The 20,220-nt window shown below is 40.1% G+C and overlaps 1 protein-coding gene across 2 annotated transcripts in view; it reads left to right on the top strand.

Moving 5' to 3' along the window:
* olfm2a (olfactomedin 2a) overlaps window positions 1-20,220 on the top strand; it is an 82,758-nt gene that overhangs the window by 50,240 nt on the left and 12,298 nt on the right. For both annotated transcript variants that reach the window (XM_077496152.1, XM_077496142.1), the window contains exons 2-3: window positions 12,610-12,759; window positions 19,227-19,382. In XM_077496152.1, the coding sequence (XP_077352278.1) occupies window positions 12,610-12,759; window positions 19,227-19,382 (306 nt within the window). The remainder of the gene's footprint in view (window positions 1-12,609; window positions 12,760-19,226; window positions 19,383-20,220) is intronic.

Raw genomic sequence — 20,220 nt, forward strand, 5'->3', positions numbered from 1 at the left:
GTGTATGTGATAGTCACAGAGAAAACAGTCCCGGTACAATGAAATAGCAGCGGAAGCAATTCAAAGCTAGCATTAGCACTGTAAACAAGCAGACGCTAGCCACAACTGCTTGTTGGCAGCATGATTTATTAGTTACAGAGGGTTTTTATAACACTTAATGTGAACTGTTTGAAGTTTTTAGATCACCTAAAATCTTACTCTCATCTGCCTGAGGTCCTTTGCTTACACAATATCCTATGGACAGAGAGTTATGTTCCCCCCCAAACAGACTTCACTAATTTTAGGTTTAGCCTATAATGAATGTTTTAACAAATATGACAAAGTGATTAAAACGCACACACACACACACACACACACACACACACACACATATACATACATATATATATATATATATATATATATATATATATATATATATATACATACATATACATATATATATATATACATACATATACATATATATATATATATATATATATATATATATATATATATATATATATATATATATATATATATATATATATATATTAGAGGTGGGAATCTTGGGGCACCTCACGATTCGATTGCGATTACGATTCAGAGGCTACGATTCGATTATAAAACGATTATTGATTTCCCCCCAGGCAGCAGAAAAAAAAACAATGTATTTTGGTGCTTTTAATGTTTCGTACATTAGTTACAAAAATAGTACAAAAGTCCTCTCAGGCCTAAATAAACTACTATTTCAGTATCAAGTTAACAGTTCAAAACAGTAAATAAAATACTCAAGTCCTCATTCTGTAACAACAGCTTTTAAGTATATTCAGTCTTCAACAGAATAAAACATAGCATTGAGCAAAAATATATTATTTTTATCCACTCAAAAGTGCACTGAGATATAAATGAAAGACAATGTGAACTACTACTTCAATACAAATGCCTAAAAAAAAAAAAAAAAGTGCTTTTCTGCTTTTTAACTTGTGAAAACATGAACGTGTAAACATTAAAGGGATCGTTCGGCTTTTTTAACATGAATCTCAATTTGATCCTCACCTCCCGTGTGTGCGATCAGCACTGACTTCTTTCTGACAGCGTTCGGTGACACGCGTTCATGTTCGACGTTGGACGAGAGGAAAATAGTCCAGCAAGCTGGCTGGGGTCTCGGAAATAAAGCGTTTTTCTTCTAAAAACTATTTGTTTTCAAAAGCGTGATACATTTCCACCACAATACTCTTTTCTGAATAAAGTCAGACGCCATTACCGCCAGCCACTACTTTTCTGTTCGTTCGTTCGTATCACTGCGCGGCGCCCTGTAGAACGCTAACCGACGCACTGCAGCCAGCTAGCTGATACTTCCGCCTGAAGTTGTTTGCCTTTTCGGAGCAGGTCTGATGTCACGAAGAGGTGGGTTGGTCAGCTCAGCCATGCTTGTTGTTGTTTTGAATCTCGAGGCGTGAGTTGTGGATGTGTACTCTCGGTCCGTCCCAAAAAGCGTCCCGAAGACCGCGCGCGCTACTGCGTTTCAGTTCCGCGTACTTTTCGCTCCGGTCCACTTTTAGTTTCGGTTCCCTTGGCATATTTATATAATCGGAATTTGGACTTTTGTGAATCGTTCTCGATTGTTCCACGGCCGAATCGTGAATAATCTAAGAATCGGAAATTTTGCACACCTCTAATATATATATATATATATATATATATATATATATATATATATATATAGGGCGGCACGGTAGTCGAGTGGTTAGCACATCCGCTTCCCAGTTTCTGAGGTCTCCGGTTCGAGTCCAGGCTCGGACCTTCCTGGGTGGAGTTTGCATGTTCTCCCCGTGCCCGCGTGGGTCTTCTCCGGGTACTCCGGTCTCCTCCCACATTCCAAAGACATGCATGGCAGGTTAATTGGGCGCTCAGAATTGTCCCTGCGTGTGAGTGTGGATGGTTGTTTGTCTCTGTGTGCCCTGCGATTGGTTGGCAACCAGTCCAGGGTGTCCCCCGCCTACTGCCCAGAGCCAGCTGAGATAGGCACCAGCAGCCCCCGCGACCCTTGTGAGGAATAAGCGGTCAAGAAAATGGATGGATGGATGGATATATATATATATATATATATATATATATATATATATATATATATATATATATATATATATATATATATATATATACACCGTATTTTTCGGATTATAAGTCGCAGTTTTTTTCATAGTTTGGCTGGGGGTGTGACATACTCTGGTGCAACTTATTATTAACACATTATTATATCAGTTCACATGTTATTTTCACACTAAACCGCAAGAGGGCGCTCTAGGCCTGTGTTGATAATTTCAACATTGCCGGTAGAAGAGGAAGCGGCGCATCGTCTACCTCCCGAGTTGGGGGAGTTGTTTAAAAGTGACACCGAGGATGAAGATTTCATTGGATTTAGTGATTTGGAGTGAAACTGATAGTTTGGTAAACTTGTTAGCATGTTCTTTATGCTAGAGTTATATGAATAACTTGTAGTGATGGGAACATAATTCACTCACGGAACGTTGGGATGAAGGGAGAGTTCCGGGTGGGAAGGTTTTTTCATGTGGAAAAGGGGAGTTGGCCTGTTAGCTTCTTGCTGAGTGGGGAGTTGCTGTTAAGACCTCAGAAGCTGATGTCAATAAAACGCCAGCCTTTGGCTCCATGCTTCAACACTCCGCCTCCGACTCCCGTCACTGCTCGCTACAAACTCTTAATATGTTACGTTGTTACTGACATTACCAGGCATGGATAATATGGATGGATAACGATAAAAATTCATGACTATTCTAAATAATGTATATGATTGATGCGTTATAGTAATGGGTCGATGGGGACGGGTCTCGAATAAGCTTCGGCTTCTACCCGTCAGCCCTTCTTTCGGATGTCAATGTTGCAAATGATGTGATGTGATTGATGTAAACTGTAATGTGTCCGAAAGGAAAAAATGAATAAACTAAACTAAACTAAACTAAAACATGTCAGTCATGTAACGTTAGTATACCGTACGCTTATTCAGCCTGTTGTTCTCTATTTTATTTTTATTTTAAATTGCCTTTCAAGATGACATGTATGTTTTTGGTATTGGATTTTATCAAATAAATTTCCCCCAAAAATGCGACTTATACTCCAGTGCGACTTATGTATGTTTTTTCCTTCTTAATTATGCATTTTTTGGCTGGTGCGATTTATAATCCTGAGCGACGTATAATCCGAAAAATACGGTGTACATATATATATATATATATATATATATATATATATATATATATATATATATATATATATATATATATATATATATATATATATATATATATTAGGGGTGTGAATTGCCTAGTACCTGACGATTCGATTCGTATCACGATTCACAGGTCACGATTCGATTCGATACCGATTAATCCCGATACGAATTTATAAGTCGATTGTTGCGATTTTTTTCCATTCATATTTAGAAAATACTAATCAGTACGCTTGTAGAGTGTAAGATTTATATGAAAATGTATTATTTATTTATCTGAAATTTCAGTCTTATAGAGGTTGTAATCTGTTTCATGTTTGAACAGCATTAAAATAAAATATTAAGGCTTAATGTTCCGTTCATATAACATTCTTCCATGCTCAAGGTGTGAATCCTAACCCGAAGTCAGACTTTTTGTTGAATATTTTTACATTAAAAATTGAAGTTTAAAAATCGATTCACACACACACAAAAAAAAAAAGGCAATGATGATAAGACGTTGAATCGGTAAGACTACCGAATGAAAAATTCTGAGCTCTTAAAAAAAAAAAAAAAAAAAATCAATTTTTTTTATTGAATCGATTCGAGAATCGCGCGATGTAGTATCGCGATATATCGCCGAATCGATTTTTTTTTAAACACCCCTAATATATATATATGATAGTTTGGACAATTGTACGGCGTCTTTATGGACAACAGGTATGTTTAGAGAAATTTGGTCTTCGGGAAAAGCTATTATTGTTGCAAAGCGGGGTTGTAATGTGCAAGTGTTCCATTACTTTTGCTCGGATAATGTATTATAAAAGCTAGGAGACAAACAACAGCGCAGCCCACAGAGAGATGATCTTGTTTCTTTAAACAAAAAGCGTTTTTAGGTTACTTCAGGCTCGTTTAAAGATGGCACCTGGAAGCTGCTTCATCAGTAAGGTGTCCTGATTCTATCTCGACTCACAAACTCAGCTTGATGCTTCATGCATGCATTCCCAAAATGCATCTCTCACCCCCCAGCCTGTTTTTTTTTTTTTTTTCTCACGCCGTCTCTCGCAGATGTGACGGCGAGTTCAGCTGACGGTGTCGCCGGCTGCCTCGCTTTGCTGGCATCGCCTGCTGCTTATGAAAGTTCTAATAGACTTCCCGTCATGCTCATAAAAGTATGGAGCAGCAGATTTATGATCTCATTTAGCCGCGCCTGTACAGCAGCCAGCTCCAGGGTCGCTCTAATGAAACACCGGAGGAAGTCCATCCTCTCGACAGCAATACCTGCAGCTCACACGCCTAATTGGATAATCCCACTGAACTTTGTTAATCATTAAGGGGCTCACGGTTTCATTGCTGCTGAGAGATGCTCAGGTAATTGCGCAAGTTGATTAGTTAGTTGTCGTGATGCTTGCCACTAAACTGTGCGGTTTCTATGCTCCATTTATTTTAGCTGCCAAGTGCTGACGGCCAAAGTGTGATTGCCAAATATCTGTTAAGGCAGGGGTCCCCAACCACCGAGCCACAGGCCATTTGGTACTGGGCCTCACAGAGCAACTGCACAAGAACTATTATAGTCTGAAAGAAAGTTTATTGTGAAAATCAGGCAACGCGCTCATCTCTGTTACATGTAGGAAAGCTCACAAGACAGAAGAAAATGTTTGAAAACAATATGTTGGGAGAGCTTCTTCAAAAGGGGAACAAGACAAATAACGTCAGACGAACATTCAACAAAAAATAAAGCTGCAATAATATTGTCATATTTAACTACTCACACGTGCAATCTTCCTGCGCAGTATGTTGTGACCGGTTCGCAAATGAGTCAATGATGCCATCAAAACTGGTGCATCGATGAGTTGTATACTTGATCTGTCACAATGTCTTTACAATGTTGGTGGCACAATAAAGATTGAGAATCTCAACATTTGACATTCAAACGCACCGCAACACAAACTTAGGGTGACCAAACATCCTCTTTTGGGAGGACATTTGGGAGGACAGACCATTTTCTTACGTCCTGTTCGGGCGTCTGGGGTTTTTATAAATTCATGAAAATGTCCGGTTGGCATTGCTTGAATAACAGGAGGTGAAGTACACTGTGTAACTGTAACTGGTACCACAATTTCAATGCTGAGGCAAGAGTCCTTTTTTTTTTCTTTTCTTTTTTTTTTTTTTCTTTAAATATCTTTCCAAAGTCCGCTAATTAAATGTAAAGACAATCAATACAATGATCCCTCGTTTTCCTCTGGGGTTAGGTTAAAAAAACAAAACAAAAAAAAACGCAATCAATGAAATCCGCGAAGTAGTTGGCTTTATGTTTTACATTTATTAAAATTGTTTTAAGGATCTAAAACCTGTCACCATACAGGTTATACACTTTTCTCGAGACATTTACATTTTTTCACATTTCTCTCATTTAAACATTCTCAATGTTCAAACCTTCATAAATGTATAAAATAGGTACATGACTGTAAAAAAAAAAAAAAAAAAAGGCATGCAAAATTGCATCAAAAAATGAAATCCGCAGTACAGCGAGGCCGCAATAAGTGAACCACATTATAGTGAGGGAACACTGTATTGCGATAGGTATAAACCTTTAAACAAATTATTTTTTAACACAAACTGAGCAACAAATGCTGACAGATGACAATACTTAAAAACATATATTTGTTCTCCACTGCAAAAAAATGTTAATATTACTGCTTAGTTTTGTTGTTTTTTTTAACTATGCGTAAAAGGGCCATATCTGGGGATGAGCTAGTTTCAGTATTGGGCCCATACTGGCCTTATTTTAAGGTATCGTGTACTCATAAAGAGTACTGATACCAGCCACTGATACTTCAGGCAATCATCATCATCATCATCATCATAATCTGCCATGTAGTAAGTCCTCCTCAGCAGCAGTTGGCACTATGCTGAAAAATTGAAATTTTTAAGTAGTACAGGTATCGGTACCAGTATGGTGAGTACTCAAAGGGTTAATACTCATTCTGGTATCAGTCTGAAAAGCTGTATCAAACATCCCTAGACATATCCATGGAAAAGAGGACGTCTAGTCACCCACGGTTTAGTGCCTTTGTCATGCCATTGTGTGCAACATTTTTTCCTTTGTAAAAATTTTTCAACAACTAAACATGATGGCAAACGTTACATTTCAGTGAATCAAGTTGTGTTGAAATTTAAAACAATACAACATGCCATGGGCGGGACTGTATTTTGCTGTTGGATCTCTGACTTTGGCTTCTTGTGGTGTAAGGCGACTCTTGGATGGGTTAATGGGTACATCAGCGCTATTGCTAATTAACACCCCACCCCAAGAGTGCCACATTGGACAGGACACAAGATACAAGATAATTGATATTCAGGCCATTACTGAAAATTGATATTCACAAAGCGCTAAGTGCCACTGAGCCCCGAAGTTGCCATCGTCAAACGGCCTGCGGCAATAAAGTCCGCCGGCCAAATTAGCCACTATAAATGGCAGTGTAGTAAACTCGTTTTGTGAGTGAGTGTCAGGCTTTTCAGACGGTCACTTGTAGTTTATTGGTTTCTGTCAGGAGTTTGATGGCAGGGGAGAGGAAACACTGCCGTTGCAGCAAAAAGTGTCAAAACAAAAATGCTCATAAATGGACGCCCGATTGATTTTTCATCATCTGTCCTCTGCAAAACAGTCGCTTAACTCAATGTCGCCATCTTCTCCGCCCCGCTTTTCTCACCATGACTTTGACAGATTCATGTCTGCCACTTGCATATTCTATTTAATCCTTCACTGCTAACTGATCAATTTTTTTGTGACGGTTAACGCAACACCTCCTTTCTCCCTAAATGGGACATACAATGAAAAATTGAATTTTTGATGCGTTAAACTGCTTTTATTGTCTTTTTGAGTGCTCTCCCCCCCCACACAGACACACATCTTGACTCTGCTCCCTCATGTAGAAGCAAGCAGGCGGCCGCAATGCACACTGGCTGGTGAGAGGATGTTAGCGAGTGAAGTGGAAAAGAAGATAGCCAAATGTCGTTTGGAATGCACACATGAGATCTAGACAGACATTAGGCGTGCACGCACTTGCCAGCGAGATTTATCCCGACATAAGGCATACACTTGCTGGTAAGATCCAATCTGTCATTAGGCATACACTTGCCTGTAAGATCAAGCCCCACGTTACAGATAAACTAACTAGCGAGAGCCATTCCATAATTATACATACATACCAGTGAGACTCTACGCATACACTGTACGCATGCACTGGTTGGTACGATCCAGCCCATCAATACGTATACACTCACCAATGAGATCAATCTCATAAGTAGCTATACAGTCACTGGCAAGGTCAACCTATCATGACACATACACTTGCTGGTGAGAGCTAGCCCAACGTATTTGATGGCAAGGTGAAGAGTGGTAGCCTACAAAACCTCTGTAACAATTCAGGCTGCGTCTCTGATTGACTGTCATGGTAACAAAATCCGAAGTCACCATTGGCCTAGCTGTGTTTGGGATGGGATGAGGACTGGCTCACAGTTTCATTTGGATGCAATTAGCGACACATACTTGAACGCAAAGGAAAGTTGACGCTGCGGTGGGCGTGGAGGCGTAATCGTGCTTTGCGATGTGTCCTCTGCATGCGGCACATGCACGGATAGCAGCTGTAACTGTAACTGAAAAGTGATGCACTGCCTCCACAGGTGGAAAAGGCTTTTTAGTGTATTTTAGAGGACTTGCATTTTTTTCCACACACTGGGTTCCACTTCCACAAGAGTAATCTGTCCTAGCTCTTCCCCAGTTGTCATGGTAATGGAAGCATTGGTCCAGCTGTTTGTGACGGTGGGGTGTACGGTTGCTCAATTGCAAGAGATTGGGCTGCCCATAAAAACAAGCTAATTTCAACAAGACAACAAATAGAAAATGGAGAATGTCCTATAAACATGGGGTACGTACAGTAGATGTATAGGATGTCGCAGTCTTGCTATTAAGATACTTTTATGATACTATTTTAGTCTCCTTTAGTAATCCAAACCTGCTTCCACTGTAATCATAATGGCACACCAGTTTCACCTGCCTACATAATAAAGTAAGGCATCTTTTATTCATTTTCAAGAGCTAAGGAATATGGTTTCCTTGGCTAATGAGATATCTGCTGAGCTGAAATTTACGCTGTGTATTCTTTATGTAGAGAACTGACACGTTCTACTCACGTCTATAAGTCACGGTGCTTAAGATCCATCTGACTGATTATGCAATACAGACATATACATACTATATATATGCAACATCTGCCTGCAAAAATAAGAAAAAAGAAAGAAAAACACACTCCATGCCATTTGCATCCTGGTGAATCCATCTCTCTCTAAACGCTCTTCCTGAGCAGGCGAGTTAGAGGCGAATGGAAATTGGAATGGATTCAAATGCACTCTTAATTTCAGCCTGGCATTTATGAAATATTAATACACAGGAGAAGTGTTGCTGAGAAGCTTATGGAAACAAAAACACACGAGGAAGTGCATGAGGTTGGAAATTGAGGAGGGAGTGTTACGACCGGCATTCCACAGCTATTTGAAAACTTTGTTGCCCGCAATGTGATGTATTGCTTTCATATCGTAAAAATACACAAACGTATTTCTGCAAGCGTTTGCATAAGGCTTGTCGTGAGATTGGTAAGCAGTCAAGGAAACATATGGAAACGAATGAGACAATCTACGACAGTCTTCAGACTTAAGTGCATTCTGCAGTCAGAGGCCATCTTTTCTGCACCTGCAACAAGAAGCCAGCATCACCTGCTTGTGCGCCTTCTCATATACAAACTAAAAGCACGCCCACACAGATCTGCAGCAATGCATCGCAGCCGCGCTCCTTTCCAAACAAATGCTCACGGGGGACTTTGTCGCATATAAAAAGCCATGCATTATTAAAAAGGCCTCGGAGAGGGTTTGTGCAAATATATAGATGCTCGCAGAAACACACATCAGCATAGTCACGCCGCAGCAGAACAATAAATGCAGACTTTAAAGCAGATCCCACATCTCACTCTGTCTTTGAAAGATAAGAAAAGTGCAGTCACAAGACTGGAACATCAACATGAATGGAGAGTCCCACTCACAGCAATCATCAGTCAAATGCAAAAGAAGATTTAAAGCAAGAGACTCACCAGATGTACAATTGGAAACTCCATCCCAGACGAGAGCTGTACTCTTTCCAAAGGTCATAGTCCTCAATGTGGAAAAAGGTCAAAAAACAATTGATGAATGGCTAAAAGTAAAGGTACAGCACTTAATAGGATATCAGGTGGACAAACAATTTGTATTCCACACTTCCTTCCTGAGGTTACACCTTTTGACTTCCTGACTGTCAAAGTCAAAACAGGAAACGGCGCATTAAAAGCACAAGAGACTAAATTCATGGTCACTTTTTGGTCAGTACTTCTTATTACATTCATGCATTTTTTCATTTCAAAATAATTGCATAGTAGCATATTATTTTATTTGTTAGATCGTGCCACTCCCCTTTCATTCGTTTATTTGTATTCAACACGTTCTCTGAACCTCATTTGTTCCTTATTCATTTTCATCTAATAGTTTTAGTTTCAGCATTTATTTACAATTTCATTCTTCAATTTGATGCATTTTTGCACCTTAACAACAAAATGTTGGAGAAAATTAAATATTGAATTAAAATAAAAACACATTTCAATCCCAATTGCCATTCATAACGGCATTATCAAATGTTGGGGTATCGGCAAGTACTTAAATGTAAGTAGTTGTAATCATAAAAAAAACAAAAGCTGTATTTGAGGTTGCCTAATATATATATTAACCTACTTTATACAATGTATGTATTAGCTTGTAAAATCATCTTTTTGTTGAAATGGATTATTGATGTAATAACGATGAAGGTGGTTGAAAATGATTTGCGCGGAACTGAATATCGTACTTTCCGTGCAAACCCCGGCAGAAATGACTCCGGCAACAACTTATAAAAAAAGAGATGAAATATGAAAATAATAGTCCATGCAGTCTTTATTGTGCTAGATACCACTGATAAAAGAGAATATTTTTCAATGCTAGTGCCCACAATGCTTTCCTCACAATTCATTTAATCATAAAAAGTTTAAATGAACTGGCTCTGAAAGAGTGACGGGCGAGAGGAAATGAAGACATGGTAGATGGGGATCGCGCGCGTGTATGTGCATGTGTGTGCGTGTGGTTGCTGCTTCAAACTCCAATGAAACCCGGCATGTTCCCCCGGCAAATCAAAATTCCCTGTGATCTGCGAGCAAAGAGGACGACATGACTGCATAGCTTGGAGGAGAGCAGGCGATTTTATTTGCTGCCTTCTGCCTGCACTTATGTTGATGGCTCTTTAATTTCATCTCCAAAATGGCCAATCCTTCTCTCATTACATTTTGGCTTGTCTACTGAGTGAGCAGAGATGTGAATGAAAGGGTCGACTGGCATATGCATGCGTGTACGTGGATGTGCTTGCGAGAACTCAGCACTACTTCTGATTGGATTAGTTCAAGAATACCACGAGGGATATGATCATCCACCCTTTCAGCCCCCCCATCCGGTTATTGATTGACCATTTCCTGCCCACTTCCAAACATATCGGCACGTCTGTTTTCCACTCCATTGCTCCATCACTCCTCTTTTACTTTTTTACTTTCATCTTCCATCAAGCCCTGAATTGTTCTTCCTGACTCCTGCACTGTTTTCCATCCTGTTGTTCTTTCCCACCATTTTAATGTGGAAAACTGTCTAACACTCCCTTTTACGGTTTTCTCTTTGCATTGCAGGGGCTTTTCACGAAAATTCAGTGTGAGAAGCACACAAATGACAAGTGAGCGTGGCAGATTGCAACAAAATTATTTCTTTATTTTTGCTCAGGCTGTTGCACTCTTGAGATGAGGTCACAATGGCTGCACTGAGGCAGACCGATTTGGTTGAGTTTCATGGCCGTTTTGAGAGGCCACTTGTTCCTAGACAGACTTCAGAAATTGGACTATGAGTGTACCACTCACAATGGCTGTTTCCTTGGCAACTTGACACTTAACACCAGAACAACAAGAACAGGAAGCGGAATAAACATAATAATTGAGAAGCTTTTTTAAATTGAATCTTGACTATTTTTTTTCAGCTTGAAGCCATCTTGGTGTCTCGTGGGGCACTAAGGCAATAATACAAACAAATATGCAGTATATGCTTAATATTTGCAAATGTATGTATAGCCTTGCCTGGTATGGACATTACTTAATGTTTTTTATTATTGATTCAAGACATTTTCTGCCAATAAATCTCTTGAAGATACAAAAGAACCTAATTGTCCATACATATCATTGAATATGAGTGTGATTCCCAACCTGGGGTCCATGGGTTGCCATTAGACATCATTAGAGTGCAGCAAGAAAGGATCTAATTTCACTGAATTTCTTCAAAAACTGTTATTTCTTAGTTACAAATATATATTTGTTAATCTATGTCAGCAATATATACTGACTGTCAGAACAATGAAATGCAAATGGCCACTTGTTGACTTTCTTACTAAATCAAGTCTTCCTGTAAGTGTTACAGCTTTGTGTACCAGGATTTATCTTGTGTTTAAATTGAGACAATATCATTATTTCAGTATTCATCATTTTTGTGACATTTTTGTTTGGCGGTATTTTGTAAGATTTTTCATATGCAAAATGAGTGCCTTGGCTCAATGAAGGTTGCAAGTGTGCATGATTTAACTGGTAATTTTGTAATTATTAGCATACCCAAGATGTAGCTCTCAGCTTCAAAGTGGTTGTGACTTATTATTATTTTTTTTAAGTAGTTTCAGTCTAACATCGATAATGTTTACCATGCAACTTGCGCTCCCTACAAGAAATGAATAAATTCATCTTTAATTCTCGCCCATATTCAATCAAAGGAAAACCTTTCTCCTCAAACTCTCTTACAGTGCGGAGATGCTGTAAACACTGCTGCTGTGCCGCTCTCCACTCAAAGCTAAAATTAGACGGCAAGTGATTCTCAGTAGTTGCCGGGATCAATTGCCATTAATTGCCTTTGGGGAAGAACAACTTTTGACAGGGCTGCGAGAGCAAAAGAGATTCCCAAGGAGAAATTATGACTCTGCAGCTAAGTTGTGGTGACAGAATGGGCACAACTAATCACGATATGGAATGGATTAAAAACATCTTTCCCTACTAACTACACCCCCACAGGATAAAAAAAAAAGTGTTAGATGAATGCATAGCTTTGCAAATATTTTATGAGAGCGCCGTTGATACATGCTGGAGACATCAAGTATGTTGTGTGACGCTGCTGCGTTCGGAAAAGCGGCAAACTCAAACAACAAGCGACAGAAGCGCCCGCTGAAGTGTTTGCCCGTCTGAGATGTATGTCTCTGCGTTCCGCAGGCGCTGTACCCGAGTCCGGAGGAAGGCTGGCAGATCTACAGCTCGGCGCAGGGCGCAGATGGAAAATGTATCTGCACGGTGGTCGCGCCGGCTCAGAACATGTGTAACCGCGACCCACGCAGCAGGCAGCTCCGCCAGCTCATGGAGAAGGTGACTGCTGTCCATCACACGCCGGCTTTGAGGCACAACTGAGAACGCAAGCTGTCATGCAATGCAAAGTGTCATCGTTTTCCAATCAGATCACTGGAATTGAATCATCCAGCAATGGCTTGTAAATGACCTGAGTACGGGTATATGCGCGGCCATTTTTTATTTATTTTTTTATTTTTTTTTGGGGGGGGGGCAATATATATATAACTGACACTAAGCAGAAATTTGTGAAATAGTGAACATTTAACCAAAAAAAAAAAAGAGACTTAAAGCTGTTTAACTCATTCACTGCCTTTGACGGAAAAAGACGTCAAATGATGCAATGCATTTTTGCTGGGCTGGCAGTGAATGTGTTAATTATCACATGGTGGCACTGGTTTTTACAACAACCTAACCACTTCGCCTTAAAGGGGCATGATGTAAGTTTGTGAGTATTTGGAGATTTGTCGACCCCTCTGGCGAAAAGTGGAATGGATGCCAGTGATGTGCACGCGCCCATACGAGCAAAATTAACATGTTGATAGAACAAACATCCCAACACCTTTTTTAGGGGCTTAATAATGTCTAAAGAGGTTGGAAATGTATTAATCTGCAAGTCACTGTTACAAAACACAAGTCGGCTTTGCTGGTCACTTACATTGGTTTACAGCATGCAAAGTCTCAGCATTCACCAGGCAAATGCGGCCATCTTGGGACAGGAGTGCTGACTCACATTACAGTCAACGGAGCACGGATTTTGAAATAACTGTAGATTGCTCAACTCTCCCAAAGTCTCAACCAATTTTCATTTTTGTTGATATGACACAAGAGATGACACACAAAAATCTGCAATTTAAAAATTAAGCCTGAATCAGCCACATAATTAAGGTTTGTATTAAACCATTCGGTTTGTAAATCTGTCAGAATTCAGTGACTTAAGAGTATTTAAGTGGGTACGGCACCTTCAGTTTTTCAACATTTTGGCACCGTACGACCACAAACATGTATATATTTCATTGAAATTTCGTGTGAAAATGAAACACAAAGTAGCACACAATCGTGAAGTAAAAAAATCAGTGGATAACATATTTCAAATTTGTTTTACAAATAAAAAACTGAAAAGTAGGGTGTGCAAAAGTATTCAGCTCCCCCTGAATGAATACTTTTGCTGCAATTACAGCCTCAAGCCTTTTGGGGTTTGTCTCTATCAGTTTTGCACTTGGGGACTGAAATTCTTGCCCATTCCTCCTTGCAAAACAGCTCCAGCTCAGCTAGGATAGATGCATGGAGAGCATATTTGAAAACAGGTTCTCTTCCAAGATTGCCCTCTATTTGGCGCCATCCATCTTCCCTTGTACTCGCACCATCTTCCCTGTCCATGCAGAAGACAAGCACCACCAGAGCATGATGTTCCCACCACCATGTTTGACAGTGGGGATACAGGCCAGATTTGTGCAGTACTCGGTTGATCTATAGGCACATTCCCCTACCTCTACTGTAAATCTTTGCAATTCATTTAGAGTGATCAAAAGCTTCTTGGGTACTTCTCTGATGAGTGGCCTCCTTCACACACTGAATTGGATTGCAGTATTAAATCAGAATGCACAAAAAGTGTTTCATAATTTACATTCTATTTAATCATGTTGTTGTTCTATTATAGTACAACAATAAAAGGCAGACATCTTCAGTGTAGCAAATAACTTTGAAAAGCAAGTCATTTCAGTGGTTAAAAACATTTTGAAGGATGCCTTTTTTTCATTTTGTGCAGTGTGATTCCTTTTTATTTTTAGATAGAGGCGAGAGAATGCGCTGGAAACAACTTCACACACTTCCAGGTGCGTTTCAACAAGCGGAAGTAACAGGTCAATAAGTCACCTCTGCCGTGTCTTCTTTAGAGTGCGAGCAAAGGGAGGGCCATAAAATACACAGTGTGACATTGATGTGCTCTTGTGAGGGAGGCGGGGCTAAATTGAGATGCAAGAAGGGTCTCGACAGCCCGCGCCGGATCGGCCCGGCACCTGAATCCACATATTGCATTCCGCCTCGTTGGAAGTTTGTCTTTCCCCAGACGGATGGTTGTGTCTGCTGTGTCTTCAAGCGCGCAAAATTTACACAGACTTTGAAAGAGGCACAATACAACAGAGGGGGCATATTCTGACAGAAGCATTTGATTTAGAACAAACTGTGGGGGTTTTGTCCATTGGGACTATTGTGAGAGTACTCTTTATTTAAACAAAACATATACCCCTGCCCCTGGTTTATTTATATTCATAAATCATGTGTGTGTGCATTCGATTGATGTGATTTGAAATCTTCATTTAAAACAGTGTATTATTTGTTTGTATCATATTTTTGAGACACATCTGGATTTGGAGACATATCTGGATTTACAGACCTTGAGAAATGAACACTTTATTTTGTTCTCTCGCATATTCTATTACCGGACTATTCATTGCATACAATTCCACTTTTTTGCCTTCAAAAACACTCATTATGTCAAGGCAAGTATGCTACGGGTTATTGTCCATCTGCACTGTGAAGCGCTGTCCAAAGATTTCTGAAGCATTTGGCTGAATGTGAGCAAATAATGTTACCTGAAACACATGTGAACTCATTCTGCTGCATTTGTTAGCAGTCGCATCATGAATAAATGCAAGGGAACCAGTTCCATTGGCAGCTATATATGCCAACACCATGAAACAACATGCTTCATTGATGAGGAGGTGCTCTATATTGGCACACTCCAGGTTGCCATTGGTGCAGCATTGCTTATTTGTTCCCTGAGAAAACCCTCAATGCGCTGACACTCAGAAACCAACGTAACACAATCCATTTATTTTTATTTTTTTTAGTATAATTCGGGGTTCTGGAATGGACTAGGGGTGATTACGATATCTGCCTCTGCCTGGAAGGCGCCAGCTATCAAAGGCAAGCACTCCCATCTAATACAGTCCAGAGCCTGTCTTAATGAGGACACCTGAGGTTTGTGCTATTTGAGCTGTACAAAAGAAAAAAGACGGAGTGAGTATGTGTGCAGCACACATGCAAAATAGACATCCTCATTTGGATCCACAGCATGCAGAGGAAAAATTTCAGCAGAGCCCATCCACAAATTTCCTCCACCGGCATGAACGTAAAGGACGGACGGGCATGTCAAGGTTCAAAGAATTCACAACAGCTTGGCGCCAAAGTCTGTCTACAGCTTCATGTAAAGCTGCTTCAACGTGGAGTTGACCCTGGAGCTGCGGCGGGAATGTTAAATGTGCAAAAGACAGCAGCCCCTCTCACTGACATGCCACACTCACTGACTGACTGACTGACTGACCTACTGGAGATGTAAGAAAGAGTGAGATAGGAAAAAAATTAAAGGAAAGCCTTCACTCACTATACATTTATTTTACATCGATGGATGCACGCGGGCTAGTGGTTAGCATGCCTAGCACCCACATTACAAAAACGTCATCCACGGTCGATTAATTGAAGACTACATTGTCCGTAAGTGTGAATGTGAGTATGAACGCTTGTTTGTTCGAGATTCTATAAGAAGCTCTCGAGTAAGCGGCAAATGTGATAACCAATATCACACCTTGCTGCTTAACCTTAACAAACTTGAACTTATCCTCAATTAGATTAGTTATTCAACATTTTACAGATGTCAATATGCTATCATATGTCAAATAAACTAGCAGCTGGTCAAACACCGATTGGTTCAAAATTTTCCCAAATGAAATAATGGGAGTTCCATTGCCAAACTGCCACCAACATAAAACCTTTATTAATCGAACACACTGTCAATGTCATAAAAACTTTATTAGCTGAACAGGCAGCGTTGAAAAGTGATACATTAGTAACCCTAACGCTTTTGCAGATGTGAGGATTCTGCTTGACAACAGTGGTATCTATTTTAATCTTCCTAATCTTAACACAAAAGGAAAAAAAAAAAAAAACGTTAAACTTGCAAAACTGTAAAATCAACAAATCACTACTTTCATAACAAGACAAATGAGTATGACATTCAAATCATTCTACTTCTGGAATGTGTCTGTTTGCCCTTGTTTTTAATCCTTTCAAATATGTGACACCAAAATGCCATAGAAAAAGTTTCCCCCCATATTTTTTGCTATATTTTTCCATGTTTTTTTTAGGTTAAAAAAAATAATAATAATTTATTTATGATGGTTGTATGTGGATTTTCACTATTAGCAGGCCAACTATCCTCCTATCCCCTGCGAAAAAGAAAATTCTGAAAACAAGTACACTACTAAAATGACAAAAGAGAAAATGAATAAAAAGTCACCAGTAATCCCCCAACCCCCCAAAAATTCAGTTTGGTTCCAATCTCGTTTCTTCATGAGCATTTCTGAGCATTTGCGAAAGGAAAAAGAGCATGTTTTGATGGAGCATGTGGGAGAAGACATGGGTGCAGAGAACAGTAGGCTGGACACAGTCATTGAGTGGGCCGAGCGCGGGAAGGCGGACGAGGCATCTGGAGCAACAGACTCGATGCCAAACGGCGACCTTTGAGAGTTGGGACTGTTAGATAAAGTACGAAATAAACCCTCCATGCAACTCGGAGGAGTTTTGAGTGGTGCCTGTCTGCAGGCACGAGCCGTCCATATTTGTGCGGCTATACAGTAAGGACACGTGAGCGCCGCGATACACAGAGAAGACACGAAGCGTTGGTTCAAATGAGCTCTCTGCTGAGGGGGCGTGACAGTAGGCCGCTTATGCAGCAACAGAGTGGGCTGTCGGCATTAGAGGATTAAACTTAGTGCACAGCTGAATGGGGAATCAATAAATAGCAGCCTGACAGCCAACATGAGATTCATGTTATTTGTGGTGCGTTACGTACAATGTGGGAATCATATATGACTCCAGAAGCGTTGGCTTACTGGAGACATATTGTGAAGGCTACTGACCAACCAACTTGATTTTCTTTTACTAGTAGCAAAGTGGCCCCTAAGTGGCGCAAGCGAGAAATTTATCATTCCACATTGAAATGAATGAAGTAATTTCAGCCTTCCAAAAAAAGTCTGTGTTCCCAATGAGAAAAATAACACTGTAATATTGTACCTTGTAAAAACATACAGTAATAACGAAATCACTTGAATTAAACAGAAAACGTGTCAAATGGTGTCTGCGCCTTGGTCACCTGCGGGCAGTATAAGACTAACAAACAGATGTACTGCAATGGAGACTCAGCTCCTCTCTCAGTTTCTCAGTATAGCAGTTATTCTAGACGTGCTATGCAGAGGATAAAGAAAACATGGCTGTGAGTATTGTTATATTGTCTGTCTACATGTGCGCTATTTGTTTTCTGATACCCATTGTCATGTCTAAGAAGTAGAATTTCATTAGTCTTGTGTCCTTCCTGTTTTATTTTGGTAAATGTCTTCCGCCGTCCTTTTCAGACAACTTGCCCTTCCTGTTTCCTGATTACCTTCCCCGCCCTGATGTCCATTGAGTATGTGTGTATATATAGTCTGTGACTCCCTTTACCCTGTGCTAGTTCGTCTTGTCTGTAGTGTCAGAGTTCTAAGCCTTGTTTTCTAGCCTCGCCCAAGTAAGACCTTAGTTATTGTTGCAGTTTTTGTTTGATACTTTGTATATTCTTTGATTCCATTTTTTTTCCTCTAACGAGTGATTTCTTTGTTGCACTTTGATCGTTGTCCATTTTCCTCTGATGAGTGACTTTTTGTTGTACTTTGTCTGTTGCCCATTCTGCTCTGCTGGGTGATTTATTATTTATTTTTTTGTACTTTGTTCATTAAGTTTCAAGGACTTCTACCTTTTTGAGCTCGAGTTGTGCACTTGGGTTCACTCCTAGTTCCGCCTTGACACCCATTGCATAAAGGATAACAGTACCACCATATTATATATTAGTATTAAGCTCTATAGCGGAGGCTATAGAGCTGTTTTAAATACACAATGTATAATTCATTTTGTTTTATGTTTATTTTGAATGTAACTTGCAGTTTTACCAAATCATTTAGCTGATTATCTCTGTGTGTTTTGCATGGGTTTGATCTAACTAGCAAGCTTTGTTATGATTGTTCAATCAAGGTTAATACAGTATTAATTAAAATCCACCAAAAGATGACAACAAATCCCTTTGTCTACACGTCTGCCAAAAATACATTCTTTCTCAGCACATCCTCACTCTTAGCAGAATGGCAGCATTGCCACTTATTGATCAGATAAGCATCAGGGTTCAAATTGCCGTGTTACTCACAGGAAAGTTAAATGACTTTCAATTTGAAATCTTCACCTTGCACTGCAAACATTCTCATTTACACAGAATCAGAGCAGATGCAATCAGGAGTCAGTACTGTTCTTCTATATATAGACATCATCGCATTATTAGTTCATTTTTCCCCCCCCAGTGTTACATGAGCTCCAATACAAGAGCTGTGTCGAAGAATCCACACCAGCAATGCTACTAATGGTCAGCAATTACAACATATATAAACCCCATGTGCTGTCACCAGGTGCAGAATATAAGTCAGTCCATGGAGGTTCTGGATCTGCGGACCAACAGAGACCTCCAGTATGTGAGGGAGACCGAAGGCCTGATGAAAGTGGTGGACGGGAGGCTGAAGGTGGCCTCGGACAACCCCCGCAGTCTCAATCCGAAAGGCTTTCAGGTACTTGGCCGCGCACCACCTCCGCTGCACTGCATGCACGCGTGTGTGAGCGTGTGTGTGTGTGTGCGCGCTCTCATCACAATTGCTTCATGTCGTTTCACAGGCAATAAAGTTTTGTATGACTTGAAGCAACACAAACTTCATTTAAAGTTCTGAGTGGCCCTGCTGAATTATTAAGCGTGCCTGTGTTACTCTTTTTAAGATGCTGCTTTTTGGAGACTTTCGATTGGAAATGTTGGAACGTGTCATCATTTCCTGTAAATTCAGGAGAAAAAAAGTTGTTTACAGAAACACTGATGTTGTGGGGCTCTATTTTCATAGGCAGACGGATGTACTTGACGTAAAAATGGGCGTATTTCAATTTTTATGCCGGGCTAAGTCTAGTCTACTGTGTTTAGGACTGCATTGTGCCTCTGGTCGATCTGGTGGACACAGCTGCGGTGCCCCCAGCGATGCGCTAATATGCTAATATGGTAATATGGTAAACTGGTAAAACATATTAGACTGCACACGGCCTAAAAACAGGCACATCTTAATTATCATACCGAGGCAAGTCTAGTTTAGCGTGATATTGGTCAACGCGCTATGCCTCCCTTGGGCATTCCAACATATCATGCAGTTGCAATCATCGGCACATCTTCAATTTGGTGACAAAAAGATGATGCGATTTTAGACTCGGCAAAACCAGGTCTAACTAGTGGCACAGGTGGTGTAATGCGATTTTGGTAGATTTGGCGATCTGCGGTTGTTTGAGGTAGATGTCATCATTTAATTCATAATATGACAACGTGAGACAATCCCTTGGAATCATTGTAGTCATCATCATTTCAATGGCACC

This window comes from Festucalex cinctus, chromosome 1, assembly GCF_051991245.1.
Source record: "Festucalex cinctus isolate MCC-2025b chromosome 1, RoL_Fcin_1.0, whole genome shotgun sequence".
Classification (NCBI taxonomy): domain Eukaryota; kingdom Metazoa; phylum Chordata; class Actinopteri; order Syngnathiformes; family Syngnathidae; genus Festucalex; species Festucalex cinctus.